Source organism: Epinephelus fuscoguttatus, linkage group LG14, assembly GCF_011397635.1.
Source record: "Epinephelus fuscoguttatus linkage group LG14, E.fuscoguttatus.final_Chr_v1".
NCBI classification, from domain to species: domain Eukaryota; kingdom Metazoa; phylum Chordata; class Actinopteri; order Perciformes; family Serranidae; genus Epinephelus; species Epinephelus fuscoguttatus.
This window is the reverse complement of record NC_064765.1, coordinates 16,889,313-16,911,203: the sequence shown is the minus strand read 5'-3', so window position 1 is coordinate 16,911,203 and position 21,891 is coordinate 16,889,313. Positions and strand designations below refer to the sequence as shown.

The 21,891-nt window shown below is 41.8% G+C and overlaps 1 protein-coding gene across 1 annotated transcript in view; it reads left to right on the top strand.

Annotated features, from left to right (window-relative positions):
* The first annotated feature begins 286 nt into the window (after positions 1-286).
* The window catches only part of LOC125901349 (uncharacterized protein C14orf132), a 43,065-nt gene continuing 21,460 nt past the window's right edge, over positions 287-21,891 (top strand). The window contains exon 1 of the mRNA XM_049597007.1: positions 287-656. Within this exon, the coding sequence (XP_049452964.1) occupies positions 630-656 (27 nt within the window). The 5' untranslated portion in view covers positions 287-629. The remainder of the gene's footprint in view (positions 657-21,891) is intronic.

Here is a 21,891-nt window from a genome sequence, read left to right as displayed (position 1 = left end):
AACAAAGCAAACAAATGCTCTGTGACTTGAATGTAGTAATGACAATAAAACATGACAGGCACAAATTGGGGCTGACTCAAAACTATGAAAAGCAGTACATGTGAGTACTTGCACATAAGTGTACACTGCATGTACCTCAAAATATAAGTAGTCTGTGAATGTAACAAAAAAAAAAAAAGCAGGTAGAATAGAGTAAAAGATGCTCAAGCAAAGAAGGAAGGAAATGCAAACAGAGAGAGAGACTTGCACCTCCTTCGTTACATGTGACAGTCCAGCAGCTCCACAGCCTCCTCCTCCGCCTCCCTCTCCGACTCTCATGCTGTCTCTCGCATCCACATCTCTTCATTTCTCCGTCTGCTCAGCTTCTGTTCCTGCTTCTTTTGTCACATCCCTTCATTTTCTCCTCCTCCTTCCTTCTCTCTCCTTTTTTTTTTAAAAAAAAAAAAAAAAAATTGATTCTTCTTCTGCGACATGCTCCTCACGTGAAGTCCGTCAACTTGCAGAGCACTGTGGATGCCCAGTTAAAAAACAAAACATAGAAAAGAAGGCAAATGCTCTGTCGGGGAATAAGAGGAAAAGCGCACGTTTGCATCTTTCATTGAGTGCCTTGGCTTGAACGGAGCAACAGTATGGATCTGTCATTCATGGCTGCGCAGGTGAGACGTCTTTCCTCTAATTTGCACACAGATGTTTGTCTCGACCGAACTTTCTTTTCCGTTTGTCCATCGATTTCATGGGCGTGGCCGGTCAACAAGTTCATGTGGCGCTTTGACAAGATTACATTATCCATACGTCTCAACACTAATAATCAAGATGGATTACATAATAAATTTAGTTCCCTGCACTGCATAAATCAATACGTATTTCCATAATATTGCTAATGGGAGTTTATGGTATTTATTTCCCTCCTGCTGTGTGGTAATATTATTTTAGCAGTCTTTTAATTGAGAGTTGATGTAGTTACCCTTTGAGTTTATCAGGTTTAAGGTTTGTTGTAGTTAATAAGGTTATGTCTGACTTGGACATGTTGTACTTTTGTGGGACTGTGTGTTAGAGCCTAAAGCAAGGACTGTGTGTTACAAAATAACACCATTATAACTTATTTCATTTCATTTTTATTCTAATTTACTGTGTTTTTGCAGTTAAATAACACCAGTTTGTCAGATCAAGTATCAGTTTGGACCCAGACCCCGTGGCATATTGCATTACTTGCGCTCTGCATAGTAATACATTGGAAAATGTCAATTGATTTTGTCCTCATAGAGAACATGTGTTATCGCGCATCTTTACATGGACATGTGGTTTGTTTTCATTAGGAGCTGATATGGCAGGCTCCTCTTCCCTCCCCTCATTTCAGTGTCTGGCTGCTTATGGTTCGTCTGGTGCCATCTACTTTGCCATTTTCTGTGCAACTGCTATTAAAAGGGTTCAGAGCGTTATCTTTGCTGCCAGTGGCTGTTCTGCAGGCCAGACTATGAGCCAATTGCTCCCAAATCTTTTTAAATCAAGAACCCCCTAAATAGAAACGCATCGGAGCATGGAGCCATCCGAGAATACATTTTTTGTTCAATATGCCTGAAAGAAAGGTGGAGTAATAACAGCGGAAGGCATGAGACCTATCAATCAAACAGTCAGCATTGTTCTCTTTATCATCGGGAGAACTTTTAGAGAAGGAGGTAATCAAAATCGGTGTGGTAATTCACATCACACTGGTGAAACACTGTGTTCAAAGATTTAATGTGCTTATGTGTTTCAAGAAACTTTGGTTGGGTAGCAGTGTACACGAATGAGGCTGACAGCAGCCGAGTGAAGGAGGCAGACCACTATGAACCTTTTACGTGGGCAGTCGGTTACTCATATTCACAACTGGGAATGGTTGAATAGCACAGTGTTTGAAACCACTCAGCTGGAGCTGGGGACTTTGCTGCAAATGTAGTATGTTTCTTCTGCCCCGGCTGTGAAGACGCACAGATGTGCAGCGAGCCTTACACTGTCAGTAAAGGTGACAGACGAAGAGCTGTCTTTGAAGTCATCACAAATCCGAAAAAGTAGATACCACAAACAAGATTTAGACCAAATGTGTTTTTGAAAAAATAGTGCAGTAACAGTGAAACAACAGTTAGTTATCAAGATAAATGCAACACAACATGTAATGAACTGAGTAAACATGGAGTCAGCTACCAGTTATACTCTTGACTGATTCATTGTCTAGTCTATAAAACTAAATTATGAAACAGTTGCCAGTCTGAATCCTTCCTAAGAAAACCAGAAAATGTCAAGTCATAGTGAGATGGACTGAGAAAATGTTTGTCATTTTTACTGTAAGAAAAATGGCTTCAATGACCAGTTTGTCGGATTTAGTGGGCTGTTGGCAGATATGGAATACAATATTCATAACCCTGTTTTCATTAGAGTCAAATCACCCGAAACTGGGAATCATTGCGCTTTTGTAACCTTAGATCAAACCGTTTATATCTACAAAGAGAGTGGGTCCTTTTCCACAGAGTCCGCCATGTTGCACGGCTATGTTTCTACAGCAGTCCAGAATGAATAAATCAAACACTGGCTTCATGTTTTTATGTTAAAGTGGCAGCTTCACCTGCACCTGAAAGCCACCATAGGTTCTCCTACAGGCTTGGAATGGAGGAGTATTAAGTTGGTTGCAATATATTGCTAACTGGACATGACAGATGGTTGGCTTTCTTTGGTCCGAATCAGGGACTAATTTTGTTCCAAAGTTGTATAATTGCCTAGAGTTGGTTCGTGTTCTCACGGCAGCATTTACAAGCGGACCAGATCAAATGCCTCACGTGAGAAAGCTGCTCTTGATTGGTCAGAATTCCCATGTGGGAAAAATCCAGGAAGTAAACAAAACGTTGAAGAAGAGGACACTTGCAAGATAAATGTGACACTTTCTAATGTCACAATGGAGGGACAACTACGCAGGTTGATTTTAGCGCTGCTCATCATGGACTATATTGCTGTCATTGTTCATTTTAGTCAAACCATACAGTTTGAAAACGAGGCGCGGCTCCAACTAGAAAACAATGTTTTGATGCATTGGATGTGCTGAATGTGTATATTAAGGCAGTACAGGAGGAGGTGCACATTAATAATCCTCCAGGACTGTAAAATGCTCATGTTTAACTCAAACAATGTGTCATGTGACTGCAGTTGGTTCAGATCGAGGTTGGAACAAGTTCTCACCACAAATGAATCGCACCAGAGTTCGTTTGTAACCGGACTGAGACCACCTCAGGGGGCAAACAAACTAGAGTTCGATTGAACCGAACCAAACAAGTGTAGGTGTGAAAGCACGCTGAGAAGCCGTCATGTTAACTGTCTGAATAACTTCGGACACTTTCAAAAATATTTGGCAGGTGATTGGACGAACCATCTGTCTGTCAGTGTCTATCATGGACCAGTCAGGAGAGCCTTCACTGCAGTTCTTCGCTCTTCTTTCAAGCAGAAATACTCTCCAGTTCTGATGAAACTGATGCCATTGCAGCATATGCGTGATTCCTCAACCCTGCACGTCTCTGGTGAAATTGCTTTTAAAGTTTTTGCTCCCTCACCTTGGTGTCAGCTTCATAGTCAGCTTAACCTAGATTTCATTACAAGCACGTTTGTTTGTGAATTTTTTATGCTGCTTGTTTTGACCTTTTGCTGCTGCTTTCTTAGTTTGTTTGTTCTTTATGCTGTTCTCTTGGTCAGGACTTGCTTGCAAAAGAGATTTTAAATCTCAAAAAAATAAAGGGCAGGTATAATTCATCAACAACAACAAGCTCTTTAGGAGACGCCATTGTTGTTTTGAACGGACACACACCTAAACCATGCATGTAGCTGCCACTAGCTCCTCATGGGATGCTGATTGGTCTACGCTACTGGTGGTGCAAACACAGATGCATTACTTAAAGCCTCACAATAGATTTTTGTCTAGTCCGTGTTCCAGTGATTCTCGCGTGATCTTGTGATATCCCGAAAATCCAGCAGCCATGCAGGGTAGATTACATTGCAATCCAGTGTTTATTGAATTGAAAGTTTGTTGGTTGATTGATTGAATAAACATACCATTGTAGCTCTACATGTAACCTTAGAATTCAATGGACCAAAGGTAGAAAGAAGGAATGCACGACAGCAGGAAATAAACAGTGATTCAGGATCTTATCCTCAGGCAGCTATTTTAATGACTTAATTAAGCAGTCAAAGTAATCCTATTAAATTACAAATAACAAACAAGTCTCAAATGAAAAAGATGTACCTTCAGATAAAGCCCAACAAAGGCATTTTGAGAGTAGATTATTGCCGATATTTGTTTGGTCACAGATTTATAATAAAGGGTGGATGTACCAGGGTGTTTAACTGAAAATATCCACTGGTGGCAAAAAATGTAAAGAGTTAGCGCAGAGGGTGACAACGACTTAGCGCAGGGAGTCCTAATCAGGCTTAAATAAGGCTTTACTTCCAGTTCCCCATGGCCCCATTACATCATACTTATTTCCTGCTGCTCTTCCAGTTCACCTTTTTTTCCCAAGGATCCATGCACCTCCTCTTCAAGAGTGCAGCCCTGTGAAAAAGCTAATGGCTAATTTTACTGAGGTGAAATTCATTCCAGTGCCCTGAGTCACTCTGTAATGGTGACTGTGAACGAAGTCAGGCAAATGTCCCTGGAGTCTTGAAGATTGACTTCACAATGGATGATTTTTTGCCCATCCATCTCAGCGTAGCTCTGCTGCCTGCAAATCATTGGACCTTCGCCATCACTTTGTCTCTAGAAGATGACGGATGCTGCCATAACTGTTCTCTCCTAAAGACAGGGAAAGTTTTTTAAAGAAGTCCAACTCAGATTAGCTGGTCAGATTTTTCTCCATGTGGCAAAGGATGAGGAATCAGCAGTTTGGACGATGTAGTGGTTGGTAATGTTGCTGTGTATTTAAGGAGAGAACTCATTAAACTCATTTCCTTCACAGTATAATTTCCTGAAAAACCTAAGCCTGGCAATCAGCAAGGGCACTTACTCTAGGACAAGAACATGCATCATATGTGTACCATTACACAGAATACCACTCAGACTGGTAACATAATTGGCCATTGTATCTAATTATAGAATGGTTTTGTAGGATATCACAGAAACATGCTAAATAGCTCTCTCAAAACAATGTGTGTGCTTTTGCGTTCGACGAATGATTTGCATTTGGCAGAGATGCCTCACTGGTTTGGAATGAAAAAGGGCATACTTCATTAGGCTGAAAGTGGTGGCATCCTCAAGCATTGCAAAACATGGATTAATAGGTGACAATCACAGTGAAGCTTCTGAATACTAAGCTGAGGGCAATGAGGCGATTCGTTCTTTTCACTTAGACTGAATTGAGAAATGTTTCAGATAACGTCCCTTAGCTCCTTAGGTATGGGCATTAAGTTTTATTTTTAATTTGCATTCACTCTCACTTCTTCTTCCAGACCAACTACCGTGATTGTTAATCACACCGTGTACATCTTTGCACCTTGTGCAGGTTTTCACTTTCATAATTATTAAAACGGCAGATGTTAAGGCATAAAAAATGAGCCAGTGTGCTCCCTGGTTACTAACTGATGTTGAGGTCAAGTTTGATGTGTAACAGACAGGCTCCAGAGCCATCCCAGGCAATTTGCCAGTCTCAGACTTGCTTCAGCTGACAGATTTGCCACACAGGGCAGCAAAACCCTTAAGGCTCTGTCTATCCAGTACACAGTGACCCAGTGGCCTTGGCCTTTTACTCAATTTTGCATGTACACACGTTCATGCATGCAGAGACCTTTTTAAAAATTTACTACAATGGCAAAATTTGATCCCCATGCATAAGGCAAAGGCCAACCCAAAAGCTACAGAAAATGTTGTCAGTACATTTCTGCATACCACAGATACACTGTATTTGCACATTATTTTTTAGCAGATATGTTGACTTTTCATGTTTCAACAACCCTGTTGTTAATGTGGTTAGGTTTGGGCACAAAACCCACTTGGTTATGGTTAGGAAAAGATCATGTTTTGGCTTAGAATACCCAGTTTTCAGGGCACAATCACAGCAGGAAATGCAGCAATGTCTTGGTAAAACACAACAGCTTTTGTTGCACTTACTCTGCTGGAAACAACGATGGGTTGCCACAGAACACCCTTATTTGAACCATAAAGTCACTAGAAACACACTAACTGGTTTCTACAAAACACCCATGTTTGGAGCCTAAAGGGCAGCTGGAAAAACAGACCGGTCGCTACAAAACACCTCCATTTTGGAGCCTAAAAAGCCACTGGAAACACACTGACTGGTTGATACAAAAACACCCATGTTTGGAGCCTAAAAAGCTGCTGCAAAAAAGCAGAGGAATTGCTACAAAGCTGCTGGAGAAACACAGATAGGTTGCTACAAAACACGTGGAGCCCGAGAAGACGATGGATGTACAGCATTAACTCACTTAAAAACACAACTGGTTTTGTTGTTTGTTGGTCTTGAAAAGTGGTCTGCACGTTGGCAGGCGTCTCGCTTAGACATCATGTCATTCACTATCCCCTCCACCTCCCACTGACAAAGGCAGCTTATATATTACATCACCTGTGAAACATTGATTTGCATAAAATTTTAAGATGTAGCTTATTCATGTTCTGCAGAAATGCACTATGCCAACATTTTCCTTTGGCGACTGGACTGAAAAGGCACAGAAGGAATGTCAACACAGCAATCTGTACATGTATTTCCTACCCATTATGTACATGTCTAGACAATTAACACTTAGATGAGATGCTATAGGTGTGTTTCCATAGCCTCACCCCAGTTTTATCTTTTCATGACAGGCCACCAGCAGTTCGCATTACTCGATTACTTATTCAGTGAGGCTGTGGCTCTGAGTCATTCTACCTGACAGGGTTGTCAATCTCTGCTCCTGTTACAGAGGACGGATGAGAGTGAATGGATGAGAATGGAGGGAGTGGTTTACAGCCTCGACACGAACAGAGCCATCTGTATTTACCCACAGCACCAGGAACAGACAGGACTGGCAAATAGACATTTGGTTTACTTTGGTGCCAAGTGCTAGGACAATACAAGTGCCAGAAAGTCAATACAATCAGAGTAGATGATTTTAAAGTCGGTCAGTGTGTTCAACTGAATAGTCCTGATGCAGTCAGATCCACACGCTCTTATGCGGGTTACAACCAGCATTTATTTGTAATTATTTGCAAAAGCTACATCGATCACCACGTCAAAATAAAACGATTGGACCAAATTAACTGTCATACAAGTGACGTGTGATCATAAAAAGACTGGCTGGAGGCGTAGTGAGAAGACACTGCCCTCTGTGCACCACCATCCCCTGATATGAAGCCAGATATGGGAAATCCAAGTTGAATAGTTCACAGATGTGGTTATTTTCCTATTAGACACATTTTGCGCAATAGCACCCGCCACAAGGCCTATATCAAGACCATCTTTGATCTCGATTGCATAAAAAATTCAATTACATAATCATGTTATCTCGCTGTGCATTCTTCACACCCGGACCGTCCCCTTTAAAGAATAAATCTCCTGGTCTCTATAGTGGAGGCTTATTTGAAGTGTGTAATAATGGCACAGCAGCCTTTTCATCTCTAGGAGTTCATTTCCCCTCTGGTGTTTTGTCTGCCTTTTCAGCAATTGGTTTTATATGAAAGCTGTAGTCTTGAGATAGTGAAAACTTGCAGCAGCCCCAAATTTCAACCATCTTCCACTTTTATGACCCTGCAGTGTTGTAAACAGGTTGAGAAAACAACAACAATCACCTAATTAAAGAAGGAGGCGTACGCACACGAATAATCAATGCTTTAAGTGCATGAAAAGCAGGCGACTTTGTCTTTGCTAGGTCTGATGTCTATTTTTAGCAACTTTCGCAGGAAGAGCTATTGGAGGGTTTGAAGCCCTTTTCATTTTAGTGTTGTTCATACTTTTTTCCTGCACAGTTTTTCCTTCGTGTCTATATTCTATCATTGTTAATATAAATCAAACCTGAAATTGGCAGAATAATGTTAAAAAAGCAAACCACTGTGAGTTTAAATTAGTTTTTTTTGTTGTGCATCTCTGTGTGCACAATATGAATGTGTGACTTCACACAGCCAGCAGGAGCATTCAAAGACATTTATAGGCTGCGAAGGGCCAGTGTGCAATGTTAAAAAGTAGACCCTTTTAATGAGGAGATCGGAGCAAAAGCCTTAAAGTGATGAAGATGTAACCTTGCTTTTCACAGCAGGGCCACTTTATGGCTTACTCTCACTTGATGGATGTACCACATGCAGAGAGAGAACATAGAATACACTGGAGGCAGGAACATTCAGAACAAACAGAATGTGCTGCATTTTGGTTGGAGGTTTGCTTTGGCTCAATGATTTTTACATCATCCTCCCCACAATCAAACCAAATACTTACAAAAAAAAAAATAAAATAATGATTCATGTTTTCTAGCTGGTCCTGATAGTGGTGAGAGTTGCTGTAGCTGCAGGTGGTCATGTTAAATGAGCAGCCCGCAGGTTCACTCTCCTCCTGTTAAAGTGAGAAATCTTAATGCTCTCATTGGGAACAATTGCCTAACCACCAGGAAGCTGCAGGTCTCTATTTTTGGCTCTGATAACTGTTGAAGCAGGCACCACACAGCCTTGTAAACAAACTGAACATTTGCTAAACCCCTCCCTGGAGTAGCAATTGTCCAATCATAACTTAGCAACCGTAACTAGGCACGGCAGGCCTGTCAAGCTTTAGATTTCTCTGAAAGTTGAAGCAAGGCACATGGGGTTGTTTGAACTTTGTATGTAAAAAATTTTGATGATGGTTTATTTCAGAATGTATTTTCCTCTCCAAATCCAAAAGTACAAAAGACAATGGATTAAACAGTGTTTGTCTTGTCATGTTAGCTGGAACCATACTTTAAAGGCTTACTCAGGCTGGGACAATATGTTCATCTCACGATTTGATACTGTCACAAGTAGAGGTCAACCGATTAATCTGCACTGATAACACTTTATATGATCTATTGTCAATGGTGGAACGGGGCGATAGTGTCCGATGGCTGTAACCTCCGCTTGTCATGTGGGTACTGCCATAAGGCTTTTGCATAGAGTACCCCACATGCAAAGCCAAGATTACTTTATAGGGTTGTTGGTTATAGAATAAAATTATGTGCTTCTCTTTTTCGCTAGCAAGCATGGTCGGTATAATTTCACTAGAATTAAGTAGCAAGCCTAGCACTGGGAATGTGTGTGAAATTAATTTCTGATAATCTAAACGACCGTTAACTCATAATTACTTAGAGACCAGGAGGGGCCGGCACTCAACGTGCTCCAGCCAATCACATTTTTCACCCTACATCAGATATAGTTCTCTCAGAAAGCAATCCCCACATTTCTCTGGTGATACAGAATGTGACTTTGTTCCAGGAAACAGCTGATTTTACAGCAAAGCTCTTTAGTGGCATTCATGTCATAACAGACCCGTTTTCAGTCAATTTCTCCCCACAGTAGTTGTGTCAGGTGTTATCGGACAGTTAATCTGTGATTGTTTGTTTCCCTTCTTCAAATTATCGTTATTGTATCAGCCATTAAAATCCGATATCGGTCGACCTCTAGATACAAGACTTGGGTGCCGATTTGATATGTATTGTGATTATGTTTTTGGGTTGTAGACTGTCCGTACATGTACATCCCATACTTGTGAACACAATATCTCAAGACGGCCTTGAAGGTTTTCCTGAAATTTGGCACAAACATCCACTTTGACTCAAAGGTCAAAGGTCACTGTGCCCTCACAAAAAGCCCTCACACAAATATCTCACAGAATAGAATTATGAAATGAGGTTATTTTGTATTCAAAGGGTCAAAGGTTACCTTGACACCATGATGTTCTGCAAGAACACTTACCTGGCCGTTGTTGATCGGCATATCTCATGAACAGGAGGGAAGATATTTGGTCAGATACTGAATTGATGACACTAATTGTAGGTGTCCATCTTTAAACTGTACTGATTGTATAGATTTATGTGCTGCAGGTTGAAGATGTATGTGAAGCGTCATGTTGTAGAATATGTAGCATCTTTGAAGCTACATCAATAATTCAAGCATTGTCTGCCATGGCTACATATGAGTCTAGACAGACATGGGTGTAAATGTAACTACAACTTAAATGGTTTGTGGAGGCATGCAACCATGAGGTGGTAATTCCAGTTACTATTTGAAATGGTGAAATTCAGCTGTAGCAGCACCATGGGTCACAGTAGGCTGGGTCAAGCCTGTGTTAAGGCAGCAACATAAAGTTTGCTGATGTGGCAAAGAGTTTGTCTTGACTGTCGAGTTGCTACAGCCACAATAGAAGGTTTGTGTCCTTGGATGATCTGCATTTCTCACTTTGACTTTGTTTTTCTTAAAATTTGATGTCATGTTACTCATTACCACAATATAAGAAGCAACTTCTTTCAGTTGCCTCAATTAAATTAAACTGATTTGGCATTAAGAAAAAAATGTTTTTAATCATTTACGGGGTGCCCAGTAGCTCAGTGGATAGAGCAGGCACCCCATGCACAAAGGCAATGTCCTTGCCGCAGCATCTGTGGATTCAATTCCAGCATGTGGCTCCTTGCTATGTCGTCCCTCTTCATGCTTCAAACTATCCTGTCATTAAAGACAAAAAGCCCCCCAAAAAATCATTTGAAAAAAAAATCTTGACACTTGAATCCATTTTTTTCCAACCCCTATGGCTTACTGATATTTCAGTCACTTGTTACTGGGGAGCAGCTGACAGAATACAGTAATTGAGGAAAATAATGCCACTCAGCTGCCACGTTACTGTACGTCATTTCCCAGTGTCTCTGTGCCATCGTAGCTTACGTGTTTGCACTGTAGACACAAACATCTCCCAGCTGTTTTGCACCTGAAGTGAGTGATTGCATATTGAAAGAAGTCCTGGGGAGAATGAAAGGGAGACTTAATGGGCTGTGACAGCCAAGTATGAAGTAATGACATCTTTTCCTGATAGACCTAACCCCCCTAACTGCATGATGCTTCCTATGTAACTGTGCCTCTGATATTCAGCAGGTATGAATTATGCATTCCTATATAAATAATCTATTCTTCACTCATCCTGAGATCATTTCAAAGCAGCTATATCCCGTGTATTGATATGCTTCCAAATAAAACGGCGCTATGATTTGGGGTGAAACTTTGATGAATATTGACTCAGCCTGTTCAACTTTAAAAAAAGAAAAAAAGCTCCACAGGGACATTTTTGCCATTGAAGCACGCATAAAATTAAAATCTGAATTCAGCTCATGAGCAGTTCTTGTAATGAAAAGGAAATATGGGCAAAAATTATGGGAGTTAAACAATGTGTGGCTGCTTAGCTTTGGTGAAGGCTGGCAAAATGCTGAATGGCAGCAGCTGATTACACACCATCAAGGAGGAAGCAGAGATGAATTATGATTGTGGTTAATCATCACCACGGCTGCTGTAATTTATTGGGCTCATTATGATTTTTTTTTTCCAATCATTAGCATGCTAAACATAAAGTAATAAAACTATATGATCATGTTATGGAAAGAGTAAGTGTCAATTAAAATGTTTTCACCCCTGGGTGCAATTTTAGTAAATTACCCCTGTGCATATAAACAAAGGAGCAAAGAAAGGATTATTTCTTCTTGGTTTATACACAAATTTCTCAGGCATAAGTGTTTTCCATTTTTGGACAGCAAAATATCTGGTGCAGCGTTTTCACAGTTTTCACCCCGAGTTTTAAAACCCTAGTGACTTCAAACAGAGCCTCTGTAAGAACACCAACAGCAAAACCTGCTTTTGATTTGATCTGTTTCACTGGGCCTTACTCTTTGAGTCTGACCTTGGGGTTTGTTCAAAGAAAGCTGCCCTGAAACTAATGACACAGTGTTCAGACAGGCCTTTCTCTCCTACTTTCCCTCTCACTCTCCTGTTGTTCAATCTGCAAAGCAGCTGAGGTTATAGCACACATAATGTACCTTCACTTCAAGAAATCCTGTTGCCCTAAGAGAAAAATCTTTTAAGAAGTTTTTCTACTGCTTGAAAGATGGGGAGGGGGTTCAGCTTTTCATAAAACTGGGCTGTCTATGCAGTACAGAGATGCAAATGCTTTTGAAATTGGTGCTAAATGAACAGAGGAAATGGGCTGTGGCATTTGTTTTTACACGAAAAGTAGAAAGCCCATGGAGCCGTCACCCTGTGCGTCCATCACCTGCTGGAACAGGAAGCAGGGTTCTGTGCATTGTGTGCCAGGTGGCAGTCAGGGTTGGGGCCCTGGAAGTGCTGATCCCTGGCATTTCGGTCATGGGTGTTGGCCTCCGCCAGGGTTGTCCTTTGTCACCGATCTAGTTTGTGATATTCATGGACAGGATCTAGAGGCGCAGCTGGGGGTAGGAAGAAGTCCGGTTTGGGGTCCTCAGAATTGCATCTCTGCTTTTCGCAGATTATATGGTTCTGTTGGTTTCATAACACCGTGACCTCCAGCATGCACTGGGGCGGTTTGCAGCCGAGTGTGAAGCAGGTGGGATGAGAGTCAGCATTTCCAAATCTGAGGCCATGGTTCTCTGCCAGAAACCAGTGGATTTCCCCCTCCAGGTTGGGAGAGAATTACTGCCTCAGGCGAGGAAGTTCAAGTATCTCGGGGTCTTGTTCACGAGTGAGGGTAGAAAAGAGTGTGAGATGGATTGGCAGCGTGGTGTGTTTTCTGCAGTGATGCGGATGCTGCGTCGGACCATTGTGGTGAAGAGTGAGCTGAGCCAGAAGGCAAAGCTTTCGATTTACTGGTCCATCTACGTCCCAACCCTCACCTATGATCATGAATTCTAGGGAATGACCTAAATAATGAGCGGCTGAAATGAGTTTCCTTCATGGGATGGCTGGGCTCAGCCTTATTGATAGGGTAAGGGGCTTGGACATCCATAGGGAGTTGGAAGTGGAGCTGCCTTCGTGTCAAAAGGGGTGAGTTGAGGTGGTTCGGGCATCTGATCAGGATGCCTCCTGGGCACCTCTCGTTGGAGGTGTTCCGGGCACGTCCCACTGGTAGGAGGCCCTGGGGGGGACCCAGAACACGCCGGAGGGATTACATACCTTGTCTGGCCTTGGAATGCCTTGGGGTCCCCCAGGAGGAGCTGGAAAGCGTCGCTGGAGAGAGGAACGAGGAACCAGGCCCCAGATAAGCAGATGAGGATGGATGGACAGGGAACAATATGTCAGGTGGCCCGTGTCAAACAATCTTGAAATACAGTACCTACTTCTTGTTCAATTTTAGTTCTTGTATATCAGCCAGGGTTTGAGAGAGAGCAAGAGGGAAAGAGAGAGAGGCGGGTCTCTACCTTGATCCGCTTCTATATTCTTTGTGTCTGTGGTAGCAGACATACAAAAATGCAGAAGCACAATCTGTTGTTTGTGCAACAGCCTTAGAACCAGCAAAAATCTGCTAGTGGATGGAATTTGAGTTGGGAGATGAGCAGGGAGGTCTGGGCGTAAGGTGTGGTAAGAGAGGGACGGTCGCCATAGTTAATTTACAAATACTACATACATTATTATGTTACACAGCTGATTGAAAATCAAAGTATCCCTTTAAGTTTGGATTCCAAGGCAGCTTTAAGGTCTGAGTATGTAGCCACAGCTCAGGAACAATCTGACTGTATCTACACAGTATCTCATTATCCTGGATTATGCGACACCCTTCCTATTAGAACTCAATTACTGTATTTCAGTCTCATAGCTCATTTGTGCCATATGCATCTGATTATTAGGCCACAAATGGACTAGTTTCAATTTCCCTGCTGATGGGCTCCCCTCCTCTGTGCTGAACTACAATGTGTTGCTGCTGATATTTCACATCAGATTTATAGCAGCTATTTTTGTCATACAATACAAGCCTCGCTTAATGCTCCACGGCTCTTATTATGTTTTATATGAAGCACATCTGACTGCGACCTTCTCATTCCGGGTTCATGCAACTTTAATGCCCAGATGATGAATCAGGCACTTACGGTACAGTCAGTTGTATTACGTATGGAAATCATTTGGAATGCCCGCTGGTATGCATGAGTGGTGGAGAAGAACACTAACTTAGATTTTTCTTAAAATGTTGAATTTTTTATGGCACTTGCATAGAGTTGTGAATCAATTCGCAGCCAGAGCTTCAAGCTATTCTTTGCAGACGCTGTGATGTGTTTGAGCTTAATACCATACTGTTGTATTCACCAGAGTTTCAGTCTTAACACACCAATCTCAGTAGTGCATATGGATCTATGCTGTCTTTGTCTACCCCTGGGCTGTTTACAACACATCACTTTAAGATTTTTACTATGACCTTAGGCACTTTGCTGCAGTCAAAATGAGTATTAAGCTTTTCTGTGTTGCAACCTGCAGTGCAACCCTGGTGTGCAGTATGTATGTCACATTCATTTGGGCTTACAGCTACTCTGTAGGCATTACACAGCCCCTACAGGGTCGATGCCGTGTGGGATCACTTTACCCACCCATGTCGGTGTGGGAAAAAAAACACATTCAACACTTGTATCATTTGGAAGCAATGATATTGTTTATTGGTGCAATTACTAATCAAAGGCTGTAAACACATTGTAATTGATTAATTTCACACCTGAGAGTCTTGTTGGCTTTTATGTGATGCTCCCAGCTTACACACAAACACACACATACACAGACAAGGCTGTGTGTCCTGACACCCACCTCATTGCCCCCTGTGATATATAGCTATCTCAGAGTGTGAGAGACACAGAAATCTATTTATTTATAGCTGTGATTTATGGACAGAAGACCCCAAACAATGAATGCACCGCCTTAAAGAGCAAGTGTGTGTACGTGTAAATGCATGTAATCATTTGAATTCAGATTTTTTTTCTTTGCAAAAGGAATAAATCAAGTTATTTGGCTGTTGCGTGCATGTGCTTTGTCACATTATCCATAAACTAACAAATACATCTTTCCTTGATGCCTCAAACTGAACGTGCACACACACACACACACACACACACACACACACACACACAAAAATACATGGACACACACATATTGCACACATCGTATTAATTCAAGACTGCAGGCATGCAGAGTGAGGGAGCACTCCTGACTGTTACAGTATCTGAAAACACTGTAACTAGGCCAACATGGCACTTGCGTGACAAATTCATAACACCCCCCACCCACCCCCTCATCCCACGGGGAAAATATATACAGCATCCATTCATAAATGCTGATGCCAACCTGGAGCGGTATATACAGTACTGTAGCAGCGACATCTCTTTTCATTTTACAGCAGTTGTGTCGTTGTGCTAAAGGCAATTAACACTAGAAACAATGCAGTCGATTGTGGCATCAACAAAGACAGAGGGCCTAATGCAAGACAGTTATTTACTCTTCTTATCCGAAACCCCTCACTTTATTTCTGTGAGGCTCTTAGTCGGATTAAGGAGTAAATTTTTAACTGGATTCGTTGTTAGTTTCAGTGACTTTTCATAAGGAGATGCAGGTTAGCAAGATTTTCCCCCTAAAACACAGTGAGCTTCAAGTCCTGCTTTTGAAAATCTGCAGACATATGCTTAAGTAAGGTCTTTGTAAAGCAAAGCAGTTCATGACTTATACAGTACGAGGGGTAGTCATGTGACAAATATGAGAAGAGAGGGAATATTTTAGCCTACAGTAGGTGACACAGTTAACACTGTTGGTGCAGCAGAATGACACTGGACAGCAACCTGCATAAAGAAGACCCTGAGGCAGCTGTCAAAGTGAGAGAATTTCCCTAGCTACTACTGAGAAAAGTATGTTTGTGCCAGAATATGGCAATAAAAATGATGAAATCTGAAAAATCCTCTCAGCAATTTGGCAAACCACAATGATCATGATATGGTGAATAGAATACTAATTTTGTTTTAAATTAAATTGCTTTTGTCAAAGACGCCCAGAGCATTTTCCTCCAAGCTCAGCAACAAGATGTTACCGGCTCAGCCTTTTAAGGGCGATGGCCTCGTGGGTAACCTGTGAGCATGTGATGTGAGCTCCATGGTGTGTATGTGCAGGGAAACAGCTCTCTCAGTGTGTCATGGTGAAGACAGCAGGTGGCAAAGAGTGATGATAGCAGTAGAATGAAGCATGTAGATGAGCTCAGGGCTACTGTTCAACCTCATGAGAAAGCCATGTTTATTGTTTTGTGGTGAAGACTGCAATAAAGCCATTGTCATGAACGGCGCCCGAATGCCTCGCCATCCTTCCTTCTGTAGAATGGACCGCTAGAAGCTAGTTACAAGCTAATAACAAGTGAACTAAAATTAATGTTCATAAGCCCACATGTTCCCAGCTTACGGTTCAGAGCCGGTAAGCTGTCACCAAGAGAGGTAATGGCTTATTTTTTTTTGCCAGATCTCCAGTTACTTTGGCTCTTCCACCATCCAAATGTGTCTATCTCCACTTTTAGTTGCTGGTACATGGCGTTTAAGTAAGTCAGTGGTTCCTATCTGGACCTGCCATGGGGTCCAGATTTCTCCTTAGTCATTAGTTCAAGGTCCACACAGTCTAATATATCATACCTGCGTTTGGCCATGTTGTCCAGCTAGTTTGCTGTCTCTTTCAAGGACCTTTCCGGTAGTCACTCACTCTACAGCAGGAAACAGCACTTCAAAATAAAAGCTTTGCTCCAGAAATTCACTTTACAAACCTGACACGTTGGTGAGTCCATTCAGAATGGACTTGAGACCCACTTTCAGGCCGCGACCCACCAGTTGGGAACCACTGCAGTAAGGGCTCATTTATACTACATGTTCGCTACTACATGTTAGGACACAGATGGAGCCTTCTGTAAGCTTATGGATATGGACGAAACAGCAGTACCATGGAAAATCATGTGGGCAATGTAGCGTAGTTTAAGCGGCATATGACTGTAGAACATGACAAAGACATTGCAGAAGTGGTGGAACAGAATAATTCTTTAATATGATAACAGGAACTTGCCCCCACCGTGTCGCCATGTATTTAATGGCCTCAGAGACAGCATTCTACAATGCCAACACGTTCCCAGTGTCGTCACATATTGCTGCTTTATCAGTGGCCTTTCACATCTTCATATGTGCTAGGTATCCTCCTGCGTCTGCCGTTGACGTTCCAGGACGTTGCTGCTACCAATGGTAGGATGTCAACAAAAGCATATGGTTGGATTTAGAAAAAAACTTCAGCCTTCACCAGGAAGCGAACACCAGGCTCCCGGGTGCAAGTCCAGAGTTTGTTGGACCCATCCAGCACCCCTTCCACCTGCCCTATAGGGACTTTCTAGCTCCTTATACTACGTTGTTACTGGCAGCGTTTCAACCTTATGCCATCCAGTGGCGTATCATACCACAACAACAGATGCTGTCCAGTCGACTGGAGGCTAATATCACCGTGTAAGGTTATGTCTTACCACGTTACCAACTTGGGTTGCCCGGTGGTGTAACATACGGCCATGAATGGTGGCTTTTAGCGCCAGGTGTCGGACACTGAAGTCTCTGACAAAGCAGCAGTACTCGACAATGTGATGAAAACGGGCTGACAGTAGTACCTCAGTTAAAAAGGTACAGTATTGCAACCTCCTCCACCTTTGCCATGTTTGTTGTTGTCAGAAAACTTTTGACTTTGCCCTTTAGTGCCATCTAGTGGATGTATCTATGCCAGCATAAAGGATACAGAAGTATGTGGGCAATTATGGTCACAATGTTTGAAATAATTTATTTACGCATGTACAGGGAGTCTTAAGAAGAAAGTATAGTGGGACAGTTGTAGACTAAAAGGAACTTTAACATCATAGAGGCTGCGTATATATAAAACAGTCAGTGGGGGGAAAAAAAACAAAAAACAAAACAAAACAAAACAAAAAAAACCCATTGTTGCCTTTTAGTTTTGATTCGCTTCAAGTTTACATTACAAATGTACCAAGAGGAGTAGACATGACTTAATGTGGACTGACAGGCAACTCACTCATTGGACAGATGCATTTCATCCGGCATCAAATTAAGGAGTCTTTAGTATGCAAAATAACTTTTGTATTTGTCTCTTACAAAAACCTCCTCAGAATTAGTATGGAAGTGGGATACAACTTTAGCAGAGGGGATAATTAATCATGTTTCTCCATTAGATTGACAGTTTGTGGGAGCAGCTTTCAGGCTATTACACAGGAGAGCAACAGAACAAGGGAAAATAATTGTAAGGGTGCTTTTATATGTAAAAATAGAGCAAAAAGCAAACAAACAGCGCAGGGATCTCTGAGTCTCTGAGGACCTGAAACGTGTTATGCCTAATTTATATTTGACAGGAAAAGTGGTGGCTCAGAGGGGTCTGCAGCAATAGCTGAGGGTTGCAGAACAAGAAAGACTGTGGTGTTTGATTGGCTGGTCAGAAAATTGGTTGGATTTTCATTAATATCAAACCCACAGTACATCCATACTGGTGATATATTCCTCACACGCAGGATTATAACAGTGTAAGGAGAAGTTATGGGAGGGAGTTTGCTGATACTGCTCTTGTAGGTGCACTAAAATATCCGCTCTGTGTTTGAATCAAAGTTTGTGCTTTTGTAATTATTATACCTCTGTTAAACAATGCCAAATACTGAGTAGCACAGTAAGCACATAATTGTGTCTACATACAGTATGTGCATGTTTACTTCAGTGCATACTGTATGTGCAAGTTACAGTGAAAGAAATTCCCTCCATCTGGCTATCATTTCTGATGAACTCCTGCTACCTTTTAGTCACATTTCCCGGTGGAGTTATCTTACAGTGCAGAAAGACACAGCACTACAGTGTTAGTCGCCGTGGTTAAGAGCATCTGCCAAATGCTATAAATGTAAATGTAAATATTTCATGGTATACCGGGTCATGCAGATCACTTTAGCTCTGGAATAAAGAAATTAATCAGGAAGGATTTTAAGGAGAAATCTAAAGAATTGTGTGAATATTAATATGTACAAATGTTGCAGAAAAAAGGAAGAATCTGAGGAATATGCTGTCACACAAGAGTGATTTACAATGACTGTAGCACTGTAATCATACATATTATATGCATGCCATAAGAAGGTACAAGAGTCAGCAGTCAGGTTTCCTTTAAATTAATTAATATGAGAGCTAAAAAGGGATCTGAGAACAAATGGAGTGAGTAGATATGATACTAGATGTAATTCAGAGAAGAGAAAATGAGCATGAGGTGTAATACTTCTGGAGATGACTTTTCAGCCTACATGAGATGAGGAGTAACTCCACTGTTCTCAAGTCGTGGCAGCCTTGGGGAGCCAGGAGGGAGGCCAGCCATAACAAGGTCGGGGCAGAGAGAGCTAAAAAAGAGACAGGAGATGACGGAGTGAAGTCTGGCGTCCAGGACTGAACCGTGACCTGAAGGCTTGGCTGGGGTTAGAGGGGAGCGCAGATGTCTTCTCGGCCTTGTGGAGTTTTAGAGTAAGATTTTGAGGAAGTTTGGCTTTAACATGTTGTCTGCCAGTCTGTTAAATAGTTTTATTATAACTGATAATTCAACAATGAGCAAGGCAAACTGTAATTTTAATCCAACTTGTAGTTCAACTCACAAATGTACTCCCAGAAAGTCAGGTGACACAGTGTAAAGAGCAGCAAAGTCTGCAGAGGGAGAAAGTTGTGATGGATAAATGGGTCAAACACAGGACTTGCACCCAGCAGACTGGTGTGTGTGTCATGTTAGAGACAGTGTAGGCCCTGTCCCTGCCTGCCGCCTGGCACACGATGCACCCAACCCTGATTCCTGTCCTTGTGGGAGGTGGCTCCATGTTACTTATTCTTGGAGCCAATGTGAACTGTGATCCAGATTTAAAATGATATAAATGTGGCAGTTTTATATCAAACACAAGAGATATATTTGATAGTTGAGCCAAAATGCGAGCTCCCCATCTCCCACCAGCTTGCTTCTACTCGATCTGTATATTAACAGTGGTTGCAAAGCAGGGCCGCCCCTGCTGCACCTCACCCCGAGCCAAGTCTTACATGAGTGGAGATTCAATTAAGGGCTTCCATCTCTACGCCTGAAATTTTTCTGTGCTGCACAGTGAATGAGCAGGCATGGATGGAGCCGTAGGGGAGGCTGATGCCAGCAACAGATACACAAAGAGCGTGATGATCTTTCCCCCCCTGCTCCACTCAGGCAGCTTTCTTACACAACCTGTGAAAAGCTCCCCAGGTACACGACCTCCCTCAGGTGTGAGAATACAATGAGTTGACTGGGTTTTTGCTACAGAACAAATCTTCTGCTTTACAAAGTGCTTTACATTTTGTCTTTATGCACACTGTTAGTTTATATTTCTACAGCAATGCTTGTTTTCATGAAGTCGCGCTCATTATTTTCAATACAAAGTGTTGCAACAAGTGCTAGTACATTTAATTGTTGTGAAATACAGAGCACTGCAGTCATTTGCAGCAGAAATTCAGGAAGGAGCTTCTGTTTATTTTTCCAGCTTGCTTTCAGGACATCATTTTTGATTTTTCAATGAAAAAAAAAGCCAATATATTCTTTGACACATATTTCTTTAGTCATATGCTTGCTTCTTTTGTCTAAGCAGTCTTAAAATCACACTCTAACCGCTGGTGTAATATTTTTATTTTCTCCTCAGTATGATCTAAAGAATGTGTAGGACTTAGTGTCACAGCCAGATTTTTAGATGCAACACACTGTGCCAAGACTCGGCTCAAGTTAGACTTGGACTTAGCACAGTAGTCTTTCACAAAACTGAGAGAAAAGTGAAAGGCAACCAAAATAAAAGCAAACAAAAGGGTGTAAGGCTGGAGACAACCAGAGACAGATTGACGGCCACAAGCTTATATAGGGTTGTGTGTGTGATCAGCACAGGTGAGCTGAATCTTACTGATGAGCATCAACTCCAACCTCAGAGGCCGTTTACACATACACGGTGATTTTGATAAACGGAGATATCTTCCTGCGTTTGTGCCCTTCGTTTACACGCAAACGGAGGTTTCTCCTCTGAAAACGAGTCTTTCTAAAAACTCCGGCCAGAGTGGAGATTTTTGGAAAACTCCGGTTGCGCGTTTGCATGTAAACTGAGATAAATGGAGATAAACGGAGTTATAGGCAGCCGACGTCACAGTATGTGCCGGAACTTGCACCTGTGTCAAAAGTGCGACCTATGTTGCTATGGTGACAATGGATACATGGAAGGCTTGAGCTTCTCGTTACACTGCCACCTACAGGTTTGGCATGCTCTTGTGTATATATACACAGGTAAGTGTAAACGAATATCTTTTTGAAAACGGAGACAGTGAAATGTCCGTTTATGAAAATAGCCGGCCACGTGTAAACGGCCTCTCAGACACCTGCAGGGAGACGCTCTCCACAGAGTGGAGGTGCAAGCCAATTACCTTAACTACATCCACCTTTTGCACCCACGCTGAACACACATGAGCCATTTCTACTGGAAGAATGTGGGTTTTTTATTTATTGTAATGATAATTTGTGCCTACATTCATTGATATTATGTTTGTAAAGTCATGATTTCATAATACAGGCTATGATTAGAATGTTTTATAATTTGAAGAAATTATTTTTCAGCCCAAAAGTCTAATGAATGAAGGCAGTTGTGGTTGTTTTTGGAAATTAGAATTAGATTCAGGCCATTATTTTTAACTAGATGGTGAACAGGAAAATATGAACGCTAAAACCTATGAGTATCATACTTAAGTTGGTTTTATTATCAAGTCTGTCCACTTTGGTATAAAACTGAAGTGATGAGATCAGCAAACAAACTTGATTCTTCCCTGAATAAATTCTGTTTGTGAACATGCAAGAGGTAACACATGACTCCAACGGGTGTGTTTTAATTA